Below are 20,564 nucleotides of genomic sequence, written 5' to 3' on the forward strand. Positions count from 1 at the left end.
CTTAAAATTTCATGCTCAATGTGAATCACGAAAGAATATTTTTGGGTACAGTGTCCCTTTAAAAAAGCAAATCTCATACATTTTATACTATGCAGCTGGTAAAAAAAGTAATTGGACACATTAAGGGAAAATCCTTTTTATAGTATACTGTCCCTTTAAGCACCTTGTTATTGCAATATTGTTCTGTTACCTTACAATAGATTAAAATATCAACAGAGTGTGAATATTTTAGAACACATTGGGCTAGATTGCAAGTGGCGTACCATTGTTAGCGTGGGTTACACTCTAATAATTTAAGCTATGAGGATAGGCTCGCCAAACTGTTTTTTTTTTATCTCTAGAAAAAAGGCGCTTGAGAGATGACATGATTACTTTATATAAATATATTCAAGGCCCATATAAAGAGAAGGCAGAAGCTATGTTTATTCCAAGAAAATTGTTTGTGACAAGAGGTCACAATTTAAGGTTGGAGGAAAGGAGATTTAATCTCCTGCAACGGAAACGTTTTTTCACTGTAATAGCAATAAAATTGTGGAACTCGTTACCAAAGGAGGTAGTGAATGCCAATACCCTAGATACATTTCTGGCTAGAAACAAAATTCATGGATATGATTGCTAGTATTAAATGGGTCACCTTTTAGTGGGATTAATTTAAGCTCAACTGGAGCTTTATGTAAGTATGTTAGATTTGTAAAGGTTGAACTCAAAGGATTTTGGTCTTTTTTATACCTCATCTACTATCTTACTATATATATATATATATATATATATATATATATATATATACATACACACACACAGTATATACATACATGTACACAGTACCTTTACCTTTAGATGTAAGACAAAAATAAATAAAAAAATATAAAAATGTTGAAGCTACCTGGAATGGTCCTGCAGCGACAGATACTATAAAATGTAAGAAAGGAAAGTTAAAAAATGGGAACTGAAAAGTCAATAAGATATATATTTTGTTCTAATATTCTTAAATATCAGTAACAGATTGCAACTTGCTAACACATTTCATACTGGTGCAGAGCTCTATTCATACATTTCCTCAGGGAACCTAATGGCTAGATTTAGAGTTCTGCGGCCAAAGGGGTGCGTTAGCTACGCATGCTTTTTTTCCCCTGTACCTTTTAAATACCGCTGGTATTTAGAGTTCACAGAATGGCTGCGTTAGGCTCCAAAAAAGGGAGTGTAGAGCATATTTACCGCCACGGCAACTCTAAATACCAGCGTTGCTTACGGACGTGGCCAGCTTCAAAAACGTGCTCGTGCACGATTCCCCCATAGAAAACAATGGGGCAGTTTGAGCTGAAAAAAAACCTAACACCTGCAAAAAAGCAGCATTCAGCTCCTAATGGAGCAGCGTTCAGCTCCTAACGCAGCCCCATTGTTTCCTATAGGGAAACACTTCCTAAGTCTGCACCTAACACCCTAAGATGTACCCCGAGTCTAAACACCCCTAACCTTACACTTATTAACCCCTAATATGCCGCCCCCCCCTATAGCTGACCCCTGCATATTATTATTAACCCCTAATCTGCCGCTCCGTACACCGCCGCAACCTACGTTATCCCTATGTACCCCTAATCTGCTGCCCCTAACACCGCCGACCCCTATATTATATGTGTTACTCCCTAATCTGCCGTCCCCGCTATCGCTGACCCCTGCATATTATTACTAACCCCTAATCTGCCACTCCGTACACCGCCACAACCTACGTTATCCCTATGTACCCCTAATCTGCTGCCCCTAACACCGCTGACCCCTATATTATATTTATTAACCCCTAATCTGCCGCCCCCGCTATCACTGACCCCTGCATATTATTATTAACCACTAATCTGCCGCTCCATACACCGCCGCAACCTACGTTATCCCTATGTACCCCTAATCTGCTGCCCCTAACACCGCCGACCCCTATATTATATGTATTAACCCCTAATCTGCCGCCCCCAACTTCGCCTCCACCTACCTACAATAATTAACCCCTAATCTGCCGACCGGATCTCACCGCTACTATAATAAATGTATTAACCCCTAAAGCTAAGTCTAACCCTAACACTAACACCCCCCTAAGTTAAATACAATTTACATCTAACGAAATAAATTAACTCTTATTAAATAAATTATTCCTATTTAAAGCTAAATACTTACCTGTAAAATAAACCCTAAAATAGCTACAATATAAATTATAATTATATTGTAGCTATTTTAGGATTTATATTTATTTTACAGGCAACTTTGTATTTATTTTAACCAGGTACAATAGCTATTAAATAGTTAATAACTATTTAATAGCTACCTAGTTAAAATAATTACAAAATGACCTGTAAAATAAATCCTGACCTAAGTTACAATTAAACCTAACACTACACTATCAATAAATAAATTAAATAAAATACCTACAATTATCTACAATTAAACCTAACACTACACTATCAATACATTAATTAAATACAATACCTACAAATAAATACAATGAAATAAACTAACTAAAGTACAAAAAATAAAAAAGAACTAAGTTACAAAAAATAAAAAAATATTTACAAACATTAGAAAAATATTACAACAATTTTAAACTGATTACACTTACTCTAAGCCCCCTAATAAAATAACAAAGACCCCCAAAATAAAAAAATGCCCTACCCTATTCTAAAATTAAAATAGAAAAGCTCTTTTACCTTACCAGCTCTGAAAAGGGCCCTTTGCGGGGCATGCCCCAAAGAATTCAGCTCTTTTGCCTGTAAAAAAAAAAACATACAATACCCCCCCCAACATTACAACCCACCACCCACATACCCCTAATCTAACCCAAACCCCCCTTAAATAAACCTTACACTAAGCCCCTGAAGATCTCCCTACCTTATCTTCACCACACCAGGTATCAGCGATCCGTCCAGGCTCCGATGTCTTGATCCAAGCCCAAGCGGGGGGCTGAAGATGTCCATGATCCGGCTGAAGTCTTGGCCCAAGCGGGGGCTGAAGATGTCCATGATCCGGCTGAAGTCTTCATCCAAGCGGGAGCTGAAGAGGTCCATGATCTGACTGAAGTCTTCTATCAAGCGGCATCTTCAATCTTCTTTCTTCCGGATCCATGTAGTTAATCCCACCGACGCGGAACATCCATCTTCACCGACGACTTCCCGACGAATGATGGTTCCTTTAAGGGACGTCATCAAAGATGGCGTCCCTCGAATTCCGATTGGCTGATAGGATTCTATCTGCCAATCGGAATTAAGGTAGGAAAATTCTCATTGGCTGATGGAATCAGCCAATCAGATTCAAGTTCAATCCGATTGGCTGATCCAATCAGCCAATCAGATTGAGCTTGCATTCTATTGGCTGATCGGAACAGCCAATAGAATGCGAGCTCAATCTGATTGGCTGATTCAATCAGCCAATCGGATTGAACTTGAATCTGATTGGCTGATAGAATTTTCCTACCTTAATTCCGATTGGCTGATAGAATCCTATCAGCCAATCGGAATTCGACGGATGCCATCTTGGATGACGTCATTTAAAGGAACCGTCATTCGGCGAGTAGGTTTCGGTAGAAGAGGATGGTTCCGCATCGGCTGGAAGAAGATGGCTCCGGAACAAAGAATATTGAAGATGCCGCTTGACAGAAGACTTCATCCTGATGATGGACCTCTTCAGCGCCCGCTTGGATCAAGACTTCAGCCCGATGATGGAATTCTTCAGCCGCCGCTTGGATCAAGACTTCAGCTGGATCATGGACATCTTCAGCCCCCGCTTGGGCTTGGATGAAGACTTCGGACCCTCTTCTGGAGCGATCGGTGAACCCGGTGAGGTGAAGACAAGGTAGGGAGATCTTCAGGGGCTTAGTGTTAGGTTTATTTAAGGGGGGTTTGGGTTAGATTAGGGGTATGTGGGTGGTGGGTTGTAATGTTGGGGGGGGGTATTGTATGTTTTTTTTTACAGGCAAAAGAGCTGAATTCTTTGGGGCATGCCCCGCAAAGGGCCCTTTTCAGGGCTGGTAAGGTAAAAGAGCTTTTCTATTTTAATTTTAGAATAGGGTAGGGCATTTTTTTATTTTGTGGGTCTTTGTTATTTTATTAGGGGGCTTAGAGTAGGTGTAATTAGTTTAAAATTGTTGTAATATTTTTCTAATGTTTGTAAATATTTTTTTATTTTTTGTAACTTAGTTCTTTTTTATTTTTTGTACTTTAGTTAGTTTATTTCATTGTATTTATTTGTAGGTATTGTATTTAATTAATTTATTGATAGTGTAGTGTTAGGTTTAATTGTAGATAATTGTAGGTATTTTATTTAATTAATTTATTGATAGTGTAGTGTTAGGTTTAATTGTAACTTAGGTTAGGATTTATTTTACAGGTAATTTTGTAATTATTTTAACTAGGTAACTATTAAATAGTTATTAACTATTTAATAGCTATTGTACCTGGTTAAAATAATTACAAAGTTGCCTGTAAAATAAATATTAATCTTAAAATAGCTACAATATAATTATAATTTATATTGTAGCTATATTAGGGTTTATTTTACAGGTAAGTATTTAGCTTTAAATAGGAATAATTTATTTAATAAGAGTTAATTTATTTTGTTAGATTTAAATTATATTTAACTTAGGGGGGTGTTAGGGTTCGGGTTAGACTTAGCTTTAGGGGTTAATACATTTATTATAGTAGCGGTGCGGTCCGGTCGGCAGATTAGGGGTTAATTATTGTAGGTAGGTGGAGGCGACGTTGGGGTGGCAGATTATGGGTTAATAAATATAATATAGGGGTCAGCTGTGTTAGGGGCAGCAGATTAGGGGTACATAGGTATAATGTAGGTTGCGTCGGTGTACGGAGCGGCAGATTAGGGGTTAAAAAAAATATGCAGGTGTCAGCTATAGCGGGGGAGGCAGATTAGGGGTTAATAAATATTATGTAGGTGTCGGCGGTATTAGGGGCAGCAGATTAGGGGTACATAGGGATAACGTAGGTGGCGGCGGTGTGCGGTCGACAGATTAAGGGTTAAAAAATTAGCGGCGATGTGGGGGGACCTCGGTTTAGGGGTACATAGGTAGTTTATGGGTGTTAGTGTACTTTAGAGCACAGTAGTTAAGAGCTTTATAAACCGGCGTTAGCCCAGAAAGCTCTTAACTACTGACTTTTTTCTGCAGCTGGAGTTTTGTCGTTAGATTTCTAACGCTCACTTCAGCCAAGACTCTAAATACTGACGTTAGAAAGATCCCATTGAAAAGATAGGATACGCAAATGGCGTAGGGGGATCTGCGGTATGGAAAAGTCGCGGCTGCAAAGTGAGCGTTAGACCCTTTCCTGACTGACTCCAAATACCAGCGGGCGGTAAAAACCAGCGTTAGGAGCCTCTAACGCTGGTTTTGACGGCTACGGCCAAACTCTAAATCTAGGCCTAAGAAAATAAAGGAAACACATCTTGGTTACATGTTTAACTTCAGTTTATTGTTACTTTGGACCCCAAAAATATAACTCCTGAAGACCAGATGGGTGGTGCTAGTGACTGGTTGGTGTAATCACATAGTTCTACTGAAAATGTGATTCAGACCACATCAAACTGAGATACCTGTAGAGGGTTAACATAAAGGACTGATCTAAATGCTATATTTTTATGTACTTACATGTGCAAGTTTAATTTGCACTGTGCATTCACAGTTTTACTTTTTCTTCTTGTGTTTTGCATTCTGGGACACACTTTGGCCTTGGGTGTAGATCAGGAGTAAGGGATATGCAAGAGTATCTGTCAATTCATGCAAAGTATGAATGTCAACAAACAAACGCCTAGATTTAGAGTTTTGTCGGTAAAAACCTGCGGCTCTAACTCTCCATTTTTTTCCAGCGCACCCTTAAGCCAACGCTGGTATTATGAGTTTTCTGAATGGCTGTGTTAGCCTTAGAAAAGTGAGCGTTGAGCAAATTTAGCTCCACTTCAACCCTGAATACCAGCGTTGCTTACGGTAGCGGTAAGCTGGAAAAACGTACACCTGCAAAAAAGCAGCGTTCAGCTCTTAACGCAGCCCCATTGTTTTCCTACTAAGTCTACACCTAACACCCTAACATGAACCCAGAGTCTAAACACCCCTAAACTTACACTTATTAACCCCTAATCTGCCACCCCCATAAATCGCTGACACCTGCATTTTATTATTAACCCCTAATCTGCAGCTTCGGACACCGCCGCCACCTACATTATCCCTATGAACGCCTAATCTGCTGTCCCTAACAACGCCAACACCTACATTATATTTAGTAACCCCTAATCTGTCCCCCCCAACGTCGCCACCACCTACCTACACTTATTAACCCCTAATCTGCCGACCGGACATCGCCGCCACTATAATAAATGTATTAACTCCTAAACCACTGCACTCCTGCCTCGCAAACACTATAATAAATTTTATTAACCCCTAATCTGCCCTCCCTAACATCGCCGCCACCTACCTACAATTATTAACCCCTCATCTCCTGCCCCCAATGTTGCCGCTACTATAATAAAGTTATTAACACCTAAACCTAAGTCTAACCCTAACCCTAACACCCCCCGAACTTAAATATAATTTAAATAAATCTAAATAAATTTACTATAATTAAATAAATTATTCCTATTTAAAACTAAATATTTACCTATAAAATAAACCCTAATATAGCTACAATATAACTAATAGTTACATTGTATCTATTTTAGGATTTATATTTATTTTACAGGCAACTTTGTATTTATTTTAACTAGGTACAATAGTTATTAAATAGTTATTAACTATTTAATAGCTACCTAGTAAAAATAATTACAAAATTACCTGTAAAATAAATCCTAACACTACACTATCAATAAATTAATTAAATAAATTACCTACAATGATCTAAAATAAAATACAATTAAATAAACTAAACTATATTACAAAAAAACAAACACTAAATTACAGAAAATAAAAAAAATTACAAGAAGTTTAAAGTAATTACACCTAATCAAAGCCCCCTAATAAAATAAAAAAAGCCCCCCAAAATAATAAAATGCACTACCCTATACTAAATTACAAAGTAATCAGCTCTTTTACCAGCCTTTAAAAGAGCTTTTGCGGGGCATTGCCCCAAAGTAATGTATAATTTTGCTTATTTTTTTTTCAAAGTTTTATTTGAATACCGTCAGCTACCTTCTCCAGCTTGCTCCTGTTTGTGTAAAGGGTCTTTTCATGGGAAAAAGAAGGGGGAGGGGGGGAATGTCTTATTTCCCACTTGCAGTGGGCTTTCCAACTGCCTATTCAACAGAGCTAAACTGAAAGCTTCTAAGTACGTTTTTAAACGATTTTATACTGGATTTGTATAACAGTATCTATGCATCTTATTCTTTATAGTAGTGTCTATTACATGCAGTTATATGAAAATGAGTGTATACTGTCCCTTTAAGTACTGAAGTTTTCCAAATCTCTTCCGCAAATTTAATATGCGCTTCACCTCGTATTCGTCATGATTGTTTACAGAAATTGGAGGTCCTTGAGGTTGTATTCTTCCTGGATTTTGATTTTACGTAAGGTTAAAGTAGGGAAACATGGAATGTTGGATGAATGGTGTAGTGCTTAGGTAACTGAAGAGTTACGGTAGAAGGGCTAAGTATCCGGATGATAGGGAATGGCCCTATGAACTGGCTTGCAAGTTTCTTTGAGGGTACTTGCAAGTGTAAATTCTTGGTAGACAACCAGACTAAATCGGATATTTTGTAATTAGGGTTATAATAAACTTTTTGTCTTGTTTTAGCCTCTGACAAATGTTGTTTGGGGGTTATTAAATATTATTTATTCACTAATAAAATTAAATATCAAAATATAAATTTAGCATTACCCTATAAATCAATTAATAAAAAACAGAGCTTTAAACTTCAAGATAGTTCTTAAGTAAGTTTTTCTTTGTTTTTGTTTATTTGGTTAGATACTGGCAGTTAAAATATAATATCCATTTGAAACACAAGAACACTAAAACAGAACAAATCAATTGACTTTGCTGACCACTCATTTCATTTCATTTTTTGTTAAATACCCATTGTCTTAGAGAATATATGGAAACAAAATGAGCAACACATGTAAAAGTCACACACATAAAAAACAATAGAACTATACATTTTCCATAGTAGACAGAAAGAGACTCAGTGTTATATTAAATGTTTGCAGACATCAGCAGCAGAGGGTGTATAAAAGGGATGTGCTCATTGCTATAGACAGCAGCAAGCACTTGCTTCAGAATACCAATCAAAATGGTTAAGGTAAGGAGGGATATAGAGCACTTATTAGATATTAATTCTTACTTAGGGTCAAATTGTTCTCTTACTCTGTTGCTGCCATTTTCATACTTTTTTTTAACTGTGCATTGACTGCAATTATTCATTTTTGCAGTGAAGAATAATGTAAACATACTGAATGTATTATTCTCTTTTTAGATCATCTTCTACGAAGACAAGAACTTTCAGGGCCGCTCCTATGAGTGCAACTCGGATTCTTCAGACCTGAGCTCATATTTTAGCCGCTGCAACTCTATCCGGGTAGAAAATGGCAACTGGATTCTTTATGAACAGCCAAATTACAGGGGACACCAGTACTATCTCAGGAGAGGAGAATATCCTGATTTCCAGCAATGGATGGGTTACAATGACTCCATCAGATCCTGCCGTCTGACCCCACAAGTATGAATTAGTTATGATGTGCTAGATGTGTTTTCTACAATTCAGACATATGAAATAGCATTTTGCTTAGCATTATAATAGTATTTAGAAAAGTATACAGTACTGCTGATCCTTTTCAGTACCAGGCAGTATTCTGATTACGAGTAGTAGTTTTAGGGTATGCTTGGTAGTGTTAATTTTTTTTTATTTTTGTAGCATTCTTCACAGCCTTCAAAGTTGCCACTTTTCTTCTTTTTTTATTCCAGTGATCTAACTAGGGTTGAAAGAGGAGTAATGAAGAATTTAAAAAAAAAAAAAAAAAATGTGACATTCAATTATGTGGTTTTAGCACAGTTTACCTTTGTAGTCTAGAAACTCCCTGCTATATTTATATATGTGTATACTTGTAAATGTATATATGTGTATATTTGTATATCTATCTATCAATATCTATATATGTACTGTATATGCATATATGAGAAAACATCTATTTCGCTTGTGTCTATGTAATATTTCTCACATAATTAATCCATTTATGAATTTACACCTCTGTTAATATAAGTTATTAATACAATTTGATAAGATGAACACAAAATGGATAACAATATGAAGGATATGATTGAAGTGACTTTAAACAAAAAAAAAAAACAAAAAAAACTCAATGATCATGCATATGAAAAAGAAGTGACTGAGCATGTTCAAAATATATCTGCATTTTAATGGTGCATTTTAATTGGTTTCATTTCATTATGAAACTGCTGTGCACAGACCACTGATAATAATTTAGTAACTGCTTTCTGGCTGATAAGTACATTTATTGGTTGATAGAGATTTTTTTTCATATTTAATCTGTATCTTTATCAGGTGTTTGGCTAAACATATATAACTTTTTTCTTTTCTAAATTAAGCACCGTGGCCCATTTAGAATTAGGATCTATGAGAGAGAAGACTTTAAAGGTCAGATGATGGAGTTCACTGAAGATTGTCCTCAAGTCTATGAGCAATTCCGTTACCATGACATCAACTCCTGCAATGTGTTTGATGGTCACTGGGTGTTCTATGAAGAGCCTAACTACAGGGGGCGCCAGTACTACCTGAGACCCGAAGAGTACAGAAGATACACTGATTGGGGAGCTATGAATCCTAGAATTGGTTCCTTCAGACGAGTCATGTTTCATTAAAATATATATTTTATAACCTCATATAATTAATAAATATATTAAAACTAAATACACTTTCTTCTCTTGTTGTTTATTTAAAAGAACATTAAAGGGACAGTTTACTCAAAAATGTTCTCCCCTTTAATTTGTTCCCAATGATCCACTTTACCTGCTGGAGTGTATTAATTGTTTACAAGTATGTAAACGTAAAAAATGTATATAAAATTTGTAATAAAAAAAATTATATAAGTGTTAAAAAGGTATATAGTATATGACAAGGCATTTGAATGGAAAGTGCTAGAATGTGTGTTAGTCTGACTTCAATATTGAGGAAGATATTTGAAGGGATTATAAGGGATTATATTGATGAGCATATACGTGTAAACAAGATTACGAGTTAAAATCAGCATGGTTTTATGAGAAATAGACCATGTCAAACTAATCTAATTAGATTATATGAGGAAGTAAGTAAATATATAGATAAAGGGCAATCAGTTAAGGGAACTTAGCACTGTTATAGACAAACTTCTACTCTTAATTTTTCAAGACTCATTATCCTCAGGCATGGTACCCGAGGATTGGCGTAAAGCTGATGTGGTGCCACTCTTCAAAAAAGGAAGTAGGGATGATCCAGGAAGCTATAGACCAGTTAGTCTGACATCAATATTGGGGAAGATATTTGAAGGGATTATAAGGGATTATATTGATGAGCATATACGTGTAAACAAGATTACGAGTTAAAATCAGCATGGTTTTATGAGAAATAGACCATGTCAAACTAATCTAATTAGATTATATGAGGAAGTAAGTAAATATATAGATAAAGGGCAATCAGTTAATGTGATACTTAGATTTTGCAAAGGTGTTTTAAACACTGCCACATGAGAGATTAATGCATAAAAATGAAGGGACTGGGAATAGCTGGAAATGTTAGATCATGGATACATAACTGGATAAAAGATAGGGAGCAATGAGTAGTAGTGAATGGGTCATACTCAGATTGGACAAAGGTAATCAGTGTCCCCCCAGGGATCAGTACTGGGCCCTGTTCTTTTTAATATTTTTATTAATGACTTGGAGCAAGTGACATCTCTATTTTTACAGATTATACTAAATTAAGTAAGGTCATTAGGTCAGAGCAGGATGAACTTTCGTTACAAAGGTCTGTGCGAAAATTAGACGTATGGGCAGGTAAATGGAAAATGAGATTTACATAGTAACATAGTAGATGAGGTTGAAAAAAACCCAAAGTCCATCGAGTTCAACCTATACAAATCTAAAATATATACAAAAAGCTCCAGTTAACATTAAATAATCCCACTAAAAGGTGACCCATTTAATACTAGCAATCATATCCATGAATTTTGTTTATTGACAGAAATGTATCCAAACAATTTTTAAATGTATCTAGAGTATTGGCATTCACTACCTCCTTTTGTAATGAGTTCCACAATTTTTTTGATCTTACAGTGAAAAAACGTTTCCATTGCAGGAGATTAAATCTCCCTTCCTCCAACCTTAAATTGTGACCTCTGGTCACAAACAATTTTCTTGGAATAAACAGAGTTTCTGCCATCTTTGTATATGGGCCTTGAATATATTTATATAAAGTAATCATGTCACCTCTTAAGAGCCTTTTTTCTAAAGGAAACAGACCCAGTTTGGCTAGCCTCTCCTCATAGCTTAAATTCTCCAATCCCCTTATTAGCCTTGTGGCCCTTCTCTGAACTTTTTCTAGTTCTGCAATATCTTTTTTTGCGATCGGTCCCAAGAACTGCACTCCATACTCAAGGTGAGGTCTTACCAGGGATTTATATAGTGACATAATTATGCTTTCCTCCCTTGAATCAATGCCTCTTTTAATACATGCTAGTATCTTATTAGCCTTTGAAGCCGCTGCCCTGCATTGTGCACCCATTTTTAGCTTGTCATCTATTACTGCCCCCAAATCCCTTTCCTCCTGTGTTTGGCTAAGTCTTGTCCCATTTAAATAATACATTGCCTGCTTATTTTTACTTCCAAAATGTAGAACTTTGCATTTTTCCGTATTAAATCTCATTTTCCATTTACCTGCCCATACTTCTAATTTTTGCAAGACCCTTTGTAATGAAAGTTCATCCTGCGCTGACCTAATGACCTTACTTAACTTAGTATCATCTGCAAAAATAGAGATGTCGCTATTTAATCCTTGCTCCAAGTCATTTATAAAAATATTAAAAAGAATAGAGCCCAGTACTGGTCCCTGGGGGACTCCACTGATTACCTTTGTCCAATCTGAGTATGATCCATTTACTACTACTCGTTGCTCCCTATATTTTATCCAGTTATTTATCCATGAGTTAACATTTTCAGCTATTCCCAGTCCCTTAATGTTGTGCATTAATCTCTCATGTGGCACTGTATCAAATGCCTTCTAAGTATATCACATCAACTGATCCCCCTTTATCTATATTTTTACTTACTTCCTCATAGAATCTAATTAAATTATTTTGACATGATCTATTTCTCATAAAACCATACTGATTAGAACTGATAATCGTGTTTACACGAATATGCTCATCAATATAATCCCTTATAATACCTTCAAATATCTTCCCCAATATTGATGTCAGACTAACTGGTCTATAGCTTCCTGGATCATCCCTACTTCCTTTTTTGAAGAGTGGCACCACATCAGCTTTACGCCAATCCTCGGGTACCATGCCTGAGGATAATGAGTCTTGAAAAATTAAGAGTAGAGGTTTGTCTATAACAGTGCTAAGTTCCCTTAACACCCTTGGGTGTATTCCATCTGGGCCTGAAGTTTTATTTACCTTAATATTATCCAGTTGGTTCCTGATATCCTCTATACATAACCCAGTTAATGGTATGGGCTGGCAAGTTCTATTTTGTTCCAAAGTATCATCCAATGGTTCCTCTCTTGTGTATACTGAAGAAAAAAAAACTGGTTTAGTATCTCAGCCTTCTCCCTGTCACTGTTAATCATGCTACCCTCCACGCATTTTAATGTACCTATATTGTTTTTCTTAGATTTTTTGCTATTTATGTATTTAAAGAACCTTTAGGGTTAGTCTTAGAATCCTTTGCAATTAATTTTTCATTATCAATTTTGACTAATTTGATTGCTTTTTTGCATCCTTTGTTACATTCCTTATAAATATGGAATTTTGAGTATGTACTATTTTCTTTGAATAATTTAAATGCCCTAGGTTTTGTCATAATTTCGCTTAACACATTTATAATCAGCCTCATTGGCTTGGATTTTTTATTTTTATTTTTATAACCATATGGTATTTGTTGATATGTATATTTATTTAACAAAGTTTTAAATGTTATCCATTATTCCTCTGTATTTTTACTAGAGAATACTTTGTTCAAAGTATACGGGAAAATGCAAGGTTCTGCTTTTTGGAAGTAAAAAAAAGCAGGCAATGTATTATTTAAATGGGACAAGACTTAGTCAAACACAGGAGGAAAGTGATTTGGGAGTAGAAATAGATAAGCTAAAGATGGGTGCGCAATGCAGGGAAGCGGCTTCAAAGGCTAATAAGATACTAGCATGTATTAAAAGTGGGATTGATTCAAGGGAGGAAAGCATAATTCTGTCACTATATAAATCCCTGGTAAGACCTCACCTTGAGTATGGAGTGCAGTCCTGGGGACTGATCGCAAAAAAAGATATTGCAGAACTAGAAAAAGTTCAGAGAAGGGCCACAAAGCTAATAAGGGGAATGGAGAATTTAAGCTATGAGGATAGGCTCGCCTATTTTTTTATCTTTAGAAGGCGCTTGAGTGATGACATGATTACTTTATATAAATATATTCAAGGCCCATATACAGAGATGGCAGAAGCTATGTTTATTCCAAGAAAAAGTATTTCTATTACCCTTATAATGGAATATTAAATAGTTTATTTAGCCTGTTGTATCCCCACCCATCCTGAACGTTTTTGGCCTCCAGGCCAAGCTGTGTTAACACAGCCAGTGGAAGAAATGACACTCCCAGTGGGCTATAGAAGAGCTAAGGTAATAAAATATACATTTTTCCATTGTTCTCTCCAAGTATTGGCGATAAGTTTATGGACAGATATAAGATAAAGACCAAGGTATATGTACAAAATGTGTTAAAGTATTGAGATCTGATTATACCTACAAGCTCAACCCATTTTATTAGGTTGTGGCTTCAAAACACAAAATCAGCTAATTTATATACACAAATAAGCCTTACAGGGACACTGAACCCAATTTTTTTCTTTTGTAATTCAGAAAGAGCATGCAATTTTAAGCAACTTTCTAATTTACTCCTATTATCAATTTTTCTTCGTTCTCTTGCTATCATTATTTGAAAAAGAAGACATCTAAGCTTTTTTTTGGTTTTAGTACTCTGGACAGCACTTTTTTATTTGTGGATGAATTTATCCACCAATCAGCAAGGACAACCCAGGATGTTCACCAAAAATGGGCCGGCATCTAAACTTACATTCTTGCATTTCAAATAAAGATACTAAGAGAATTAAGAAAATTTGACAATAGGAGTAAATTAGAAAGTTGCTTAAAATTTCATGCTCAATCTGAATCACGAAAGAATATTTTTGGGTACAGTGTCCCTTTAAAAAAGCAAATATCATTCATTTTATACTATGCAGCTGGTAAAAAAAGTAATTGGAAACACATTAACGGAAAATCAATTTTATAGTATACTGTCCCTTTAAGCACCTGGTTATTGCAATATTGTTCTGTTACCTTACAATAGATTAACATATCAACAGAGCGTGAATATTTTAGAACACATTGGGCTAGATTGCAAGTGGCGTACCATTGTTAGCGTGGGTTGCATGCTAAGAATTTAAGCTATGAGGATAGGCTCGCCAAACTGTTTTTTTTTTATCTCTAGAAAAAAGGCGCTTGAGAGATGACATGATTACTTTATATAAATATATTCAAGGCCCATATAAAGAGAAGGCTGAAGCTATGTTTATTCCAAGAAAATTGTTTGTGACAAGAGGTCACAATTTAAGTTTGGAGGAAAGGAGATTTAATCTCCTGCAACGGAAACGTTTTTTCACTGTAATAGCAATAAAATCGTGGAACTCGTTACCAAAGGAGGTAGTGAATGCCAATACCCTAGATATATTTAAAAATGTTTTAGATACATTTCTGGCTAGAAACAAAATTCATGGATATGATTGCTAGTATTAAATGGGTCACCTTTAGTAGGATTAATTTAAGCTCAACTTGAGCTTTTTGTAAGTAGGTTAGATTTGTAAAGGTTGAACTCAAAGGATTTTGGTCTTTTTTCTACCTGATCTACTATCTTACTATATATATATATATATATATATATATATATATATATATACACACACACAGTATATACATACATGTACAAAGTACCTTTACCTATATATATGACAAAAATAAATTTAAAAAAAAATAAAAATTGTTGAAGCTACCTGGCATGCTCCTGCAGCGACAGATACTATAAAATGTAATAAAGGAAAGTTAAAAAATGGGAACTGAAAAGTCAATAAAATATATATTTTGTTCTAACATTCTTAAATATCAGTAACAGATTGCAACTTGCTAACGCATTTCATACTGGTGCAGAGCTCTACTCATACATTTCCTCAGGGAACCTAAGAAAACAAAGGAAACACATCTTGGTTACATGTTTGACTTAAGTTAATTCTTATTTTGGACCCCAAAAAATATAACTCCTGAAGACCAGATGGGTGGTGCTAGTGACTGGTTGGTGTAATCACATAGTTCTACTGAAAATGTGATTCAGACCACATAAAACTGAGATACCTGTAGAGGGTTAACATATAGGACTGATCTAAATGCTATATTTTGTCATTTTATGTACTTACATGTGCAAGTTTACTTTGCACTGGGCATTCACAATTCTACTTTTTCTTCTTGTGTTTTGCATTCTGGGACACGCTTTGGCCTTGGGTGTGGATCACTAGTAAGGGATATGCAAGAGTATCTGTCAATTCATGCAAAGTATTAATGTCAACAAAAAAACGCCTAGATTTAGAGGTTTTGTCGGTAAAAACCTGCGGCTCTAACTCTCCATTTTTTCCAGTGCACCCTTAAGCCAATTCTGGTATTATGAGTTTTCTGAATGGCTGCGTTAGCCTAAGAAAAGTGAGCGTTGAGCCAAATTTAACTCCACTTTAACCCTCAATACCAGCGTTGCTTATGGTAGCGGTAAGCTGGAAAAACGCACACCTGCAAAAAAGCAGCGTTCAGCTCTTATCGCAGCCCCATTGTTTCCTATTCGGAAACACTTACTAAGTCTACACCTAACACCCTAACATGAACCCAGAGTCTAAACACCCCTAAGCTTACACTTATTAACCCCTAATCTGCCGCCCCCGCTATCGCTGGCACCTGCATTTTATTATTAACCCCTAATCTGCAGCTCCGGACACTGCCGCCACCTACATTATCCCTATGAACCCCTAATCTGCTGTCCCTAACATCACCGACACCTACATTATATTTATTAACCCCTAATCTGTCCCCCCCAACGTTGCCACCACCTACCAACACTTATTAACCCCTAATCTGCCGACTGGACATCATCGCCACTATAATAAATGTATTAACCCATAAACCACCGCACTCCCGCCTCGCAAACACTATATTAAATTTTATTAACCCCTAATCTGCCCTCCCTAACATCGCCGCCACCTACCTACAATTATTAACCCCTAATCTCCTGTCCCCAACGTTGCCGCTACTATAATAAAGTTATTAACCCCTAAACCTAAGTCTAACCCTAACACCCCCCGAACTTAAATATAATTTAAATAAATCAAAATAAATTTACTATAATTAAATAAATTATTCCTATTTAAAACTAAATACTTACCTATAAAATAAACCCTAATATATCTATTTTAGAGGAAACTTTGTATTTATTTTAACTAGGTACAATAGCTATTAAATAGTTAATAACTATTTAATAGCTACCTAGTTAAAATAATTACAAAAAAAAATCCTAACACTACACTATCAATAAATTAATTAAATAAATTACCTACAATGATCTAAAATAAAATACAATTAAATAAACTAAACTATATTACAAAAAAACAAACACTAAATTACAAAAAATAAAAAATATTACAAGAAGTTTAAACTAATTACACCTAATCCAAGCCCTTTGCGGGGCATTGCCCCAAAGTAATGTATATTTTGCTTATTTTTAAATAACATTGCTCTGATTTTCAGACTCCTAACCAAGCCCCAAAGTTTTATTTGAATACCGTCAGCTACCTTCTTCAGCTTTCTCCTGTTTGTGTAAAGGGTCTTTTCATGTACAAAAGAAGGGGGGGGGAGTGTCTTAGTTCCCACTTGCAGTGGGCTTTCCAACTACCTTTTCAACAGAGCTAAACTGAAAGCTTCTAAGTACGTTTTTAAACCATTTTATACTGGATTTTTATAACAGTATCTGTGCATCTTATTCTTTATAATAGTGTCTATTACATGCAGTTATATGAAAATGAGTGTATACTGTCCCTTTAAGTACTGAAGTTTTCCAAATCTCTTCCGCAAATTTAATATGCGCTTCACCTCGTATTCGTCATGATTGTTTACAGAAATTGGAGGTCCTTGAGGTTGTATTCTTCGTGGATTTTGATTTTACGTAAGGTTAAAGTAGGGAAACATGGAATGTTGGATGAATGGTGTAGTGCTTAGGTAACTGAAGAGTTACGGTAGAAGGGCTAAGTATCCGGATGATAGGGAATGGCCCTATGAACTGGCTTGCAAGTTTCTTTGAGGGTACTTGCAAGTGTAAATTCTTGGTAGACAACCAGACTAAATCGGATATTTTGTAATTAGGGTTATAATAAACTTTTTGTCTTGTTTTAGCCTCTGACAAATGTTGTTTGGGGGTTATTAAATATTATTTATTCACTAATAAAATTAAATATCAAAATATAAATTTAGCATTACCATATAAATCAATTAATAAAAAACAGAGCTTTAAACTTCAAGATAGTTCTCAAGTAAGTAAGATTTGTTTTGTTTATTTTTTTAGATACTGGCAGTTAAAATATAATATCCATTTGAAACACAAGAACACTAAAACAGAACAAATCAATTGACTTTGCTGACCACTCATTTCATTTCATTTTTTGTTAAATACCCATTGTCTTAGAGAATATATGGAAACAAAATGAGCAACACATGTAAAAGTCACACACATAAAAAACAATAGATCTATACATTTTCCATAGTAGACAGAAAGAGACTCAGTGTTATATTAAATGTTTGCAGACATCAGCAGCAGAGGGTGTATAAAAGGGATGTGCTCATTGCTATAGACAGCAGCAAGCACTTGCTTCAGAATACCAATCAAAATGGTTAAGGTAAGGAGGGATATAGAGCACTTATTAGATATTAATTCTTACTTAGGGTCAAATTGTTCTCTTACTCTGTTGCTGCCATTTTCATACCTTTTTTTTAACTGTGCATTGACTGCAATAATTCATTTTTGCAGTGAAGAATAATGTAAACATACTGAATGTATTATTCTCTTTTTAGATCATCTTCTACGAAGACAAGAACTTTCAGGGCCGCTCCTATGAGTGCAACTCGGATTCTTCAGACCTGAGCTCATATTTTAGCCGCTGCAACTCTATCCGGGTAGAAAATGGCAACTGGATTCTTTATGAACAGCCAAATTACAGGGGACACCAGTACTATCTCAGGAGAGGAGAATATCCTGATTTCCAGCAATGGATGGGTTACAATGACTCCATCAGATCCTGCCGTCTGACTCCACAAGTATGAATTAGTTATGATGTGCTAGATGTGTTTTCTACAATTCAGACATATGAAATAGCATTTTGCTTAGCATTATAATAGTATTTAGAAAAGTATACAGTACTTTTGATCCTTTTCAGTACCAGGCAGTATTCTGATTACTAGTAGTAGTTTTAGGGTATGCTTGGTAGTGTTACATTTTTTTTTATTTTTGTAGCATTCTTCACAGCCTTCAAAGTTGCCACTTTTCTTCTTTTTTTATTCCAGTGATCTAACTAGGGTTGAAAGAGGAGTAATGAAGAATTTAAAAAAAAAAAAAAAAAAAAAAATGTGACATTCAATTATGTGGTTTTAGCACAGTTTACCTTTGTAGTCTAGAAACTCCCTGCTATATTTATATATGTGTATACTTGTAAATGTATATATGTGTATATTTGTATATCTATCTATCAATATATCTATATATGTACTGTATATGCATATATGAGAAAACATCTATTTCGCTTGTGTCTATATAATATTTCTCACATAATCCATTTATGAATTTACACCTCTGTTAATCTAAGTTATTAATACAATTTGATAAGATGAACACAAAATGGATAACAATATGAAGGCAAAGATTGAAGTGACTTTAAACAAAAAAAAAAATCAATGATCATGCATATGAAAAAGAAGTGACTGAGCATGTTCAAAATATATCTGCATTTTAAGGGTGCATTTTAATTGGTTTCATTTCATTATGAAACTGCTGTGCACAGACCACTGATAATAATTTAGTAACTGCTTCCTGGCTGATAAGTACATTTATTGGTTGATAGAGATTTTTTTTCAGAGTCATAAACACAAAATGTAGTTTTAATTGGGACAGGAACATCTATTTTTCAAAATCCAAAGAAAAAAAAAATCCATTAACTATTTATAGATAAATCATCTCAAAAAGTATAACAAATACACATATTTAATCTGTATCTTTATCAGGTGTTTGGCTAAACATATATAACTTTTTTCTTTTCTAAATTAAGCACCGTGGCCCATTTAGAATTAGGATCTATGAGAGAGAAGACTTTAAAGGTCAGATGATGGAGTTCACTGAAGATTGTCCTCATGTCTATGAGCAATTCCGTTACCATGACATCCACTCCTGCAATGTGTTTGATGGTCACTGGGTGTTCTATGAAGAGCCTAACTACAGGGGGCGCCAGTACTACCTGAGACCCGAAGAGTACAGAAGATACACTGATTGGGGAGCTATGAATCCTAGAATTGGTTCCTTCAGACGAGTCATGTTTCATTAAAATATATATTTTATAACCTCATATAATTAATAAATATATTAAAACTAAATACACTTTCTTCTCTTGTTATTTATTTAAAAGAACATTAAAGGGACAGTTTACTCAAAAATGTTCTCCCCTTTAATTTGTTCCCAATGATCCACTTTACCTGCTGGAATGTATTAATTGTTTACAAGTATGTAAATGTAAAAAATGTGTATAAAATTTGTAATAAAAAAAATTATATAAATGTTAAAAAGGTATATAGTATATGACAAGGCATTTGAATGGAAAGTGCTAGAAAGTGTGTTAGTCTGACATCAATATTGGGGAAGATATTTGAAGGGATTATAAGGGATTATATTGATGATCATATACGTGTAAACAAGATTATGAGTTAAAATCAGCATGGTTTTATGAGAAATAGACCATGTCAAACTAATCTAATTAGATTATATGAGGAAGTAAGTAAATATATAGATAAAGGGCAATCAGTTAATGTGATACTTAGATTTTGCAAAGGTGTTTTAAACACTGCCACATGAGAGATTAATGCATAAAAATGAAGGGACTGGAAATAGCTGGAAATGTTAGATCATGGATACATAACTGGATAAAAGATAGGGAGCAATGAGTAGTAGTGAATGGGTCATACTCAGATTGGACAAAGGTAATCAGTTTCC

The 20,564-nt window shown here is 35.1% G+C and overlaps 1 protein-coding gene across 1 annotated transcript; it reads left to right on the top strand.

The window, feature by feature from the left end:
• The first annotated feature begins 8,259 nt into the window (after positions 1–8,259).
• Positions 8,260–19,902, top strand: LOC128659529 (gamma-crystallin-3-like). The gene is made up of 5 exons (XM_053713133.1): positions 8,260–8,268; positions 8,443–8,685; positions 9,573–9,716; positions 18,383–18,625; positions 19,630–19,902. Exons 1-5 carry the CDS (start codon positions 8,260–8,262, stop codon positions 19,900–19,902), a joined length of 912 nt encoding a protein of 303 aa, XP_053569108.1.
• The last annotated feature ends 662 nt before the right edge of the window (positions 19,903–20,564 follow it).

The sequence above is a fragment of the Bombina bombina genome, chromosome 1 (assembly GCF_027579735.1).
Source record: "Bombina bombina isolate aBomBom1 chromosome 1, aBomBom1.pri, whole genome shotgun sequence".
In the NCBI taxonomy this organism is placed as follows: Eukaryota; Metazoa; Chordata; class Amphibia; order Anura; family Bombinatoridae; genus Bombina; species Bombina bombina.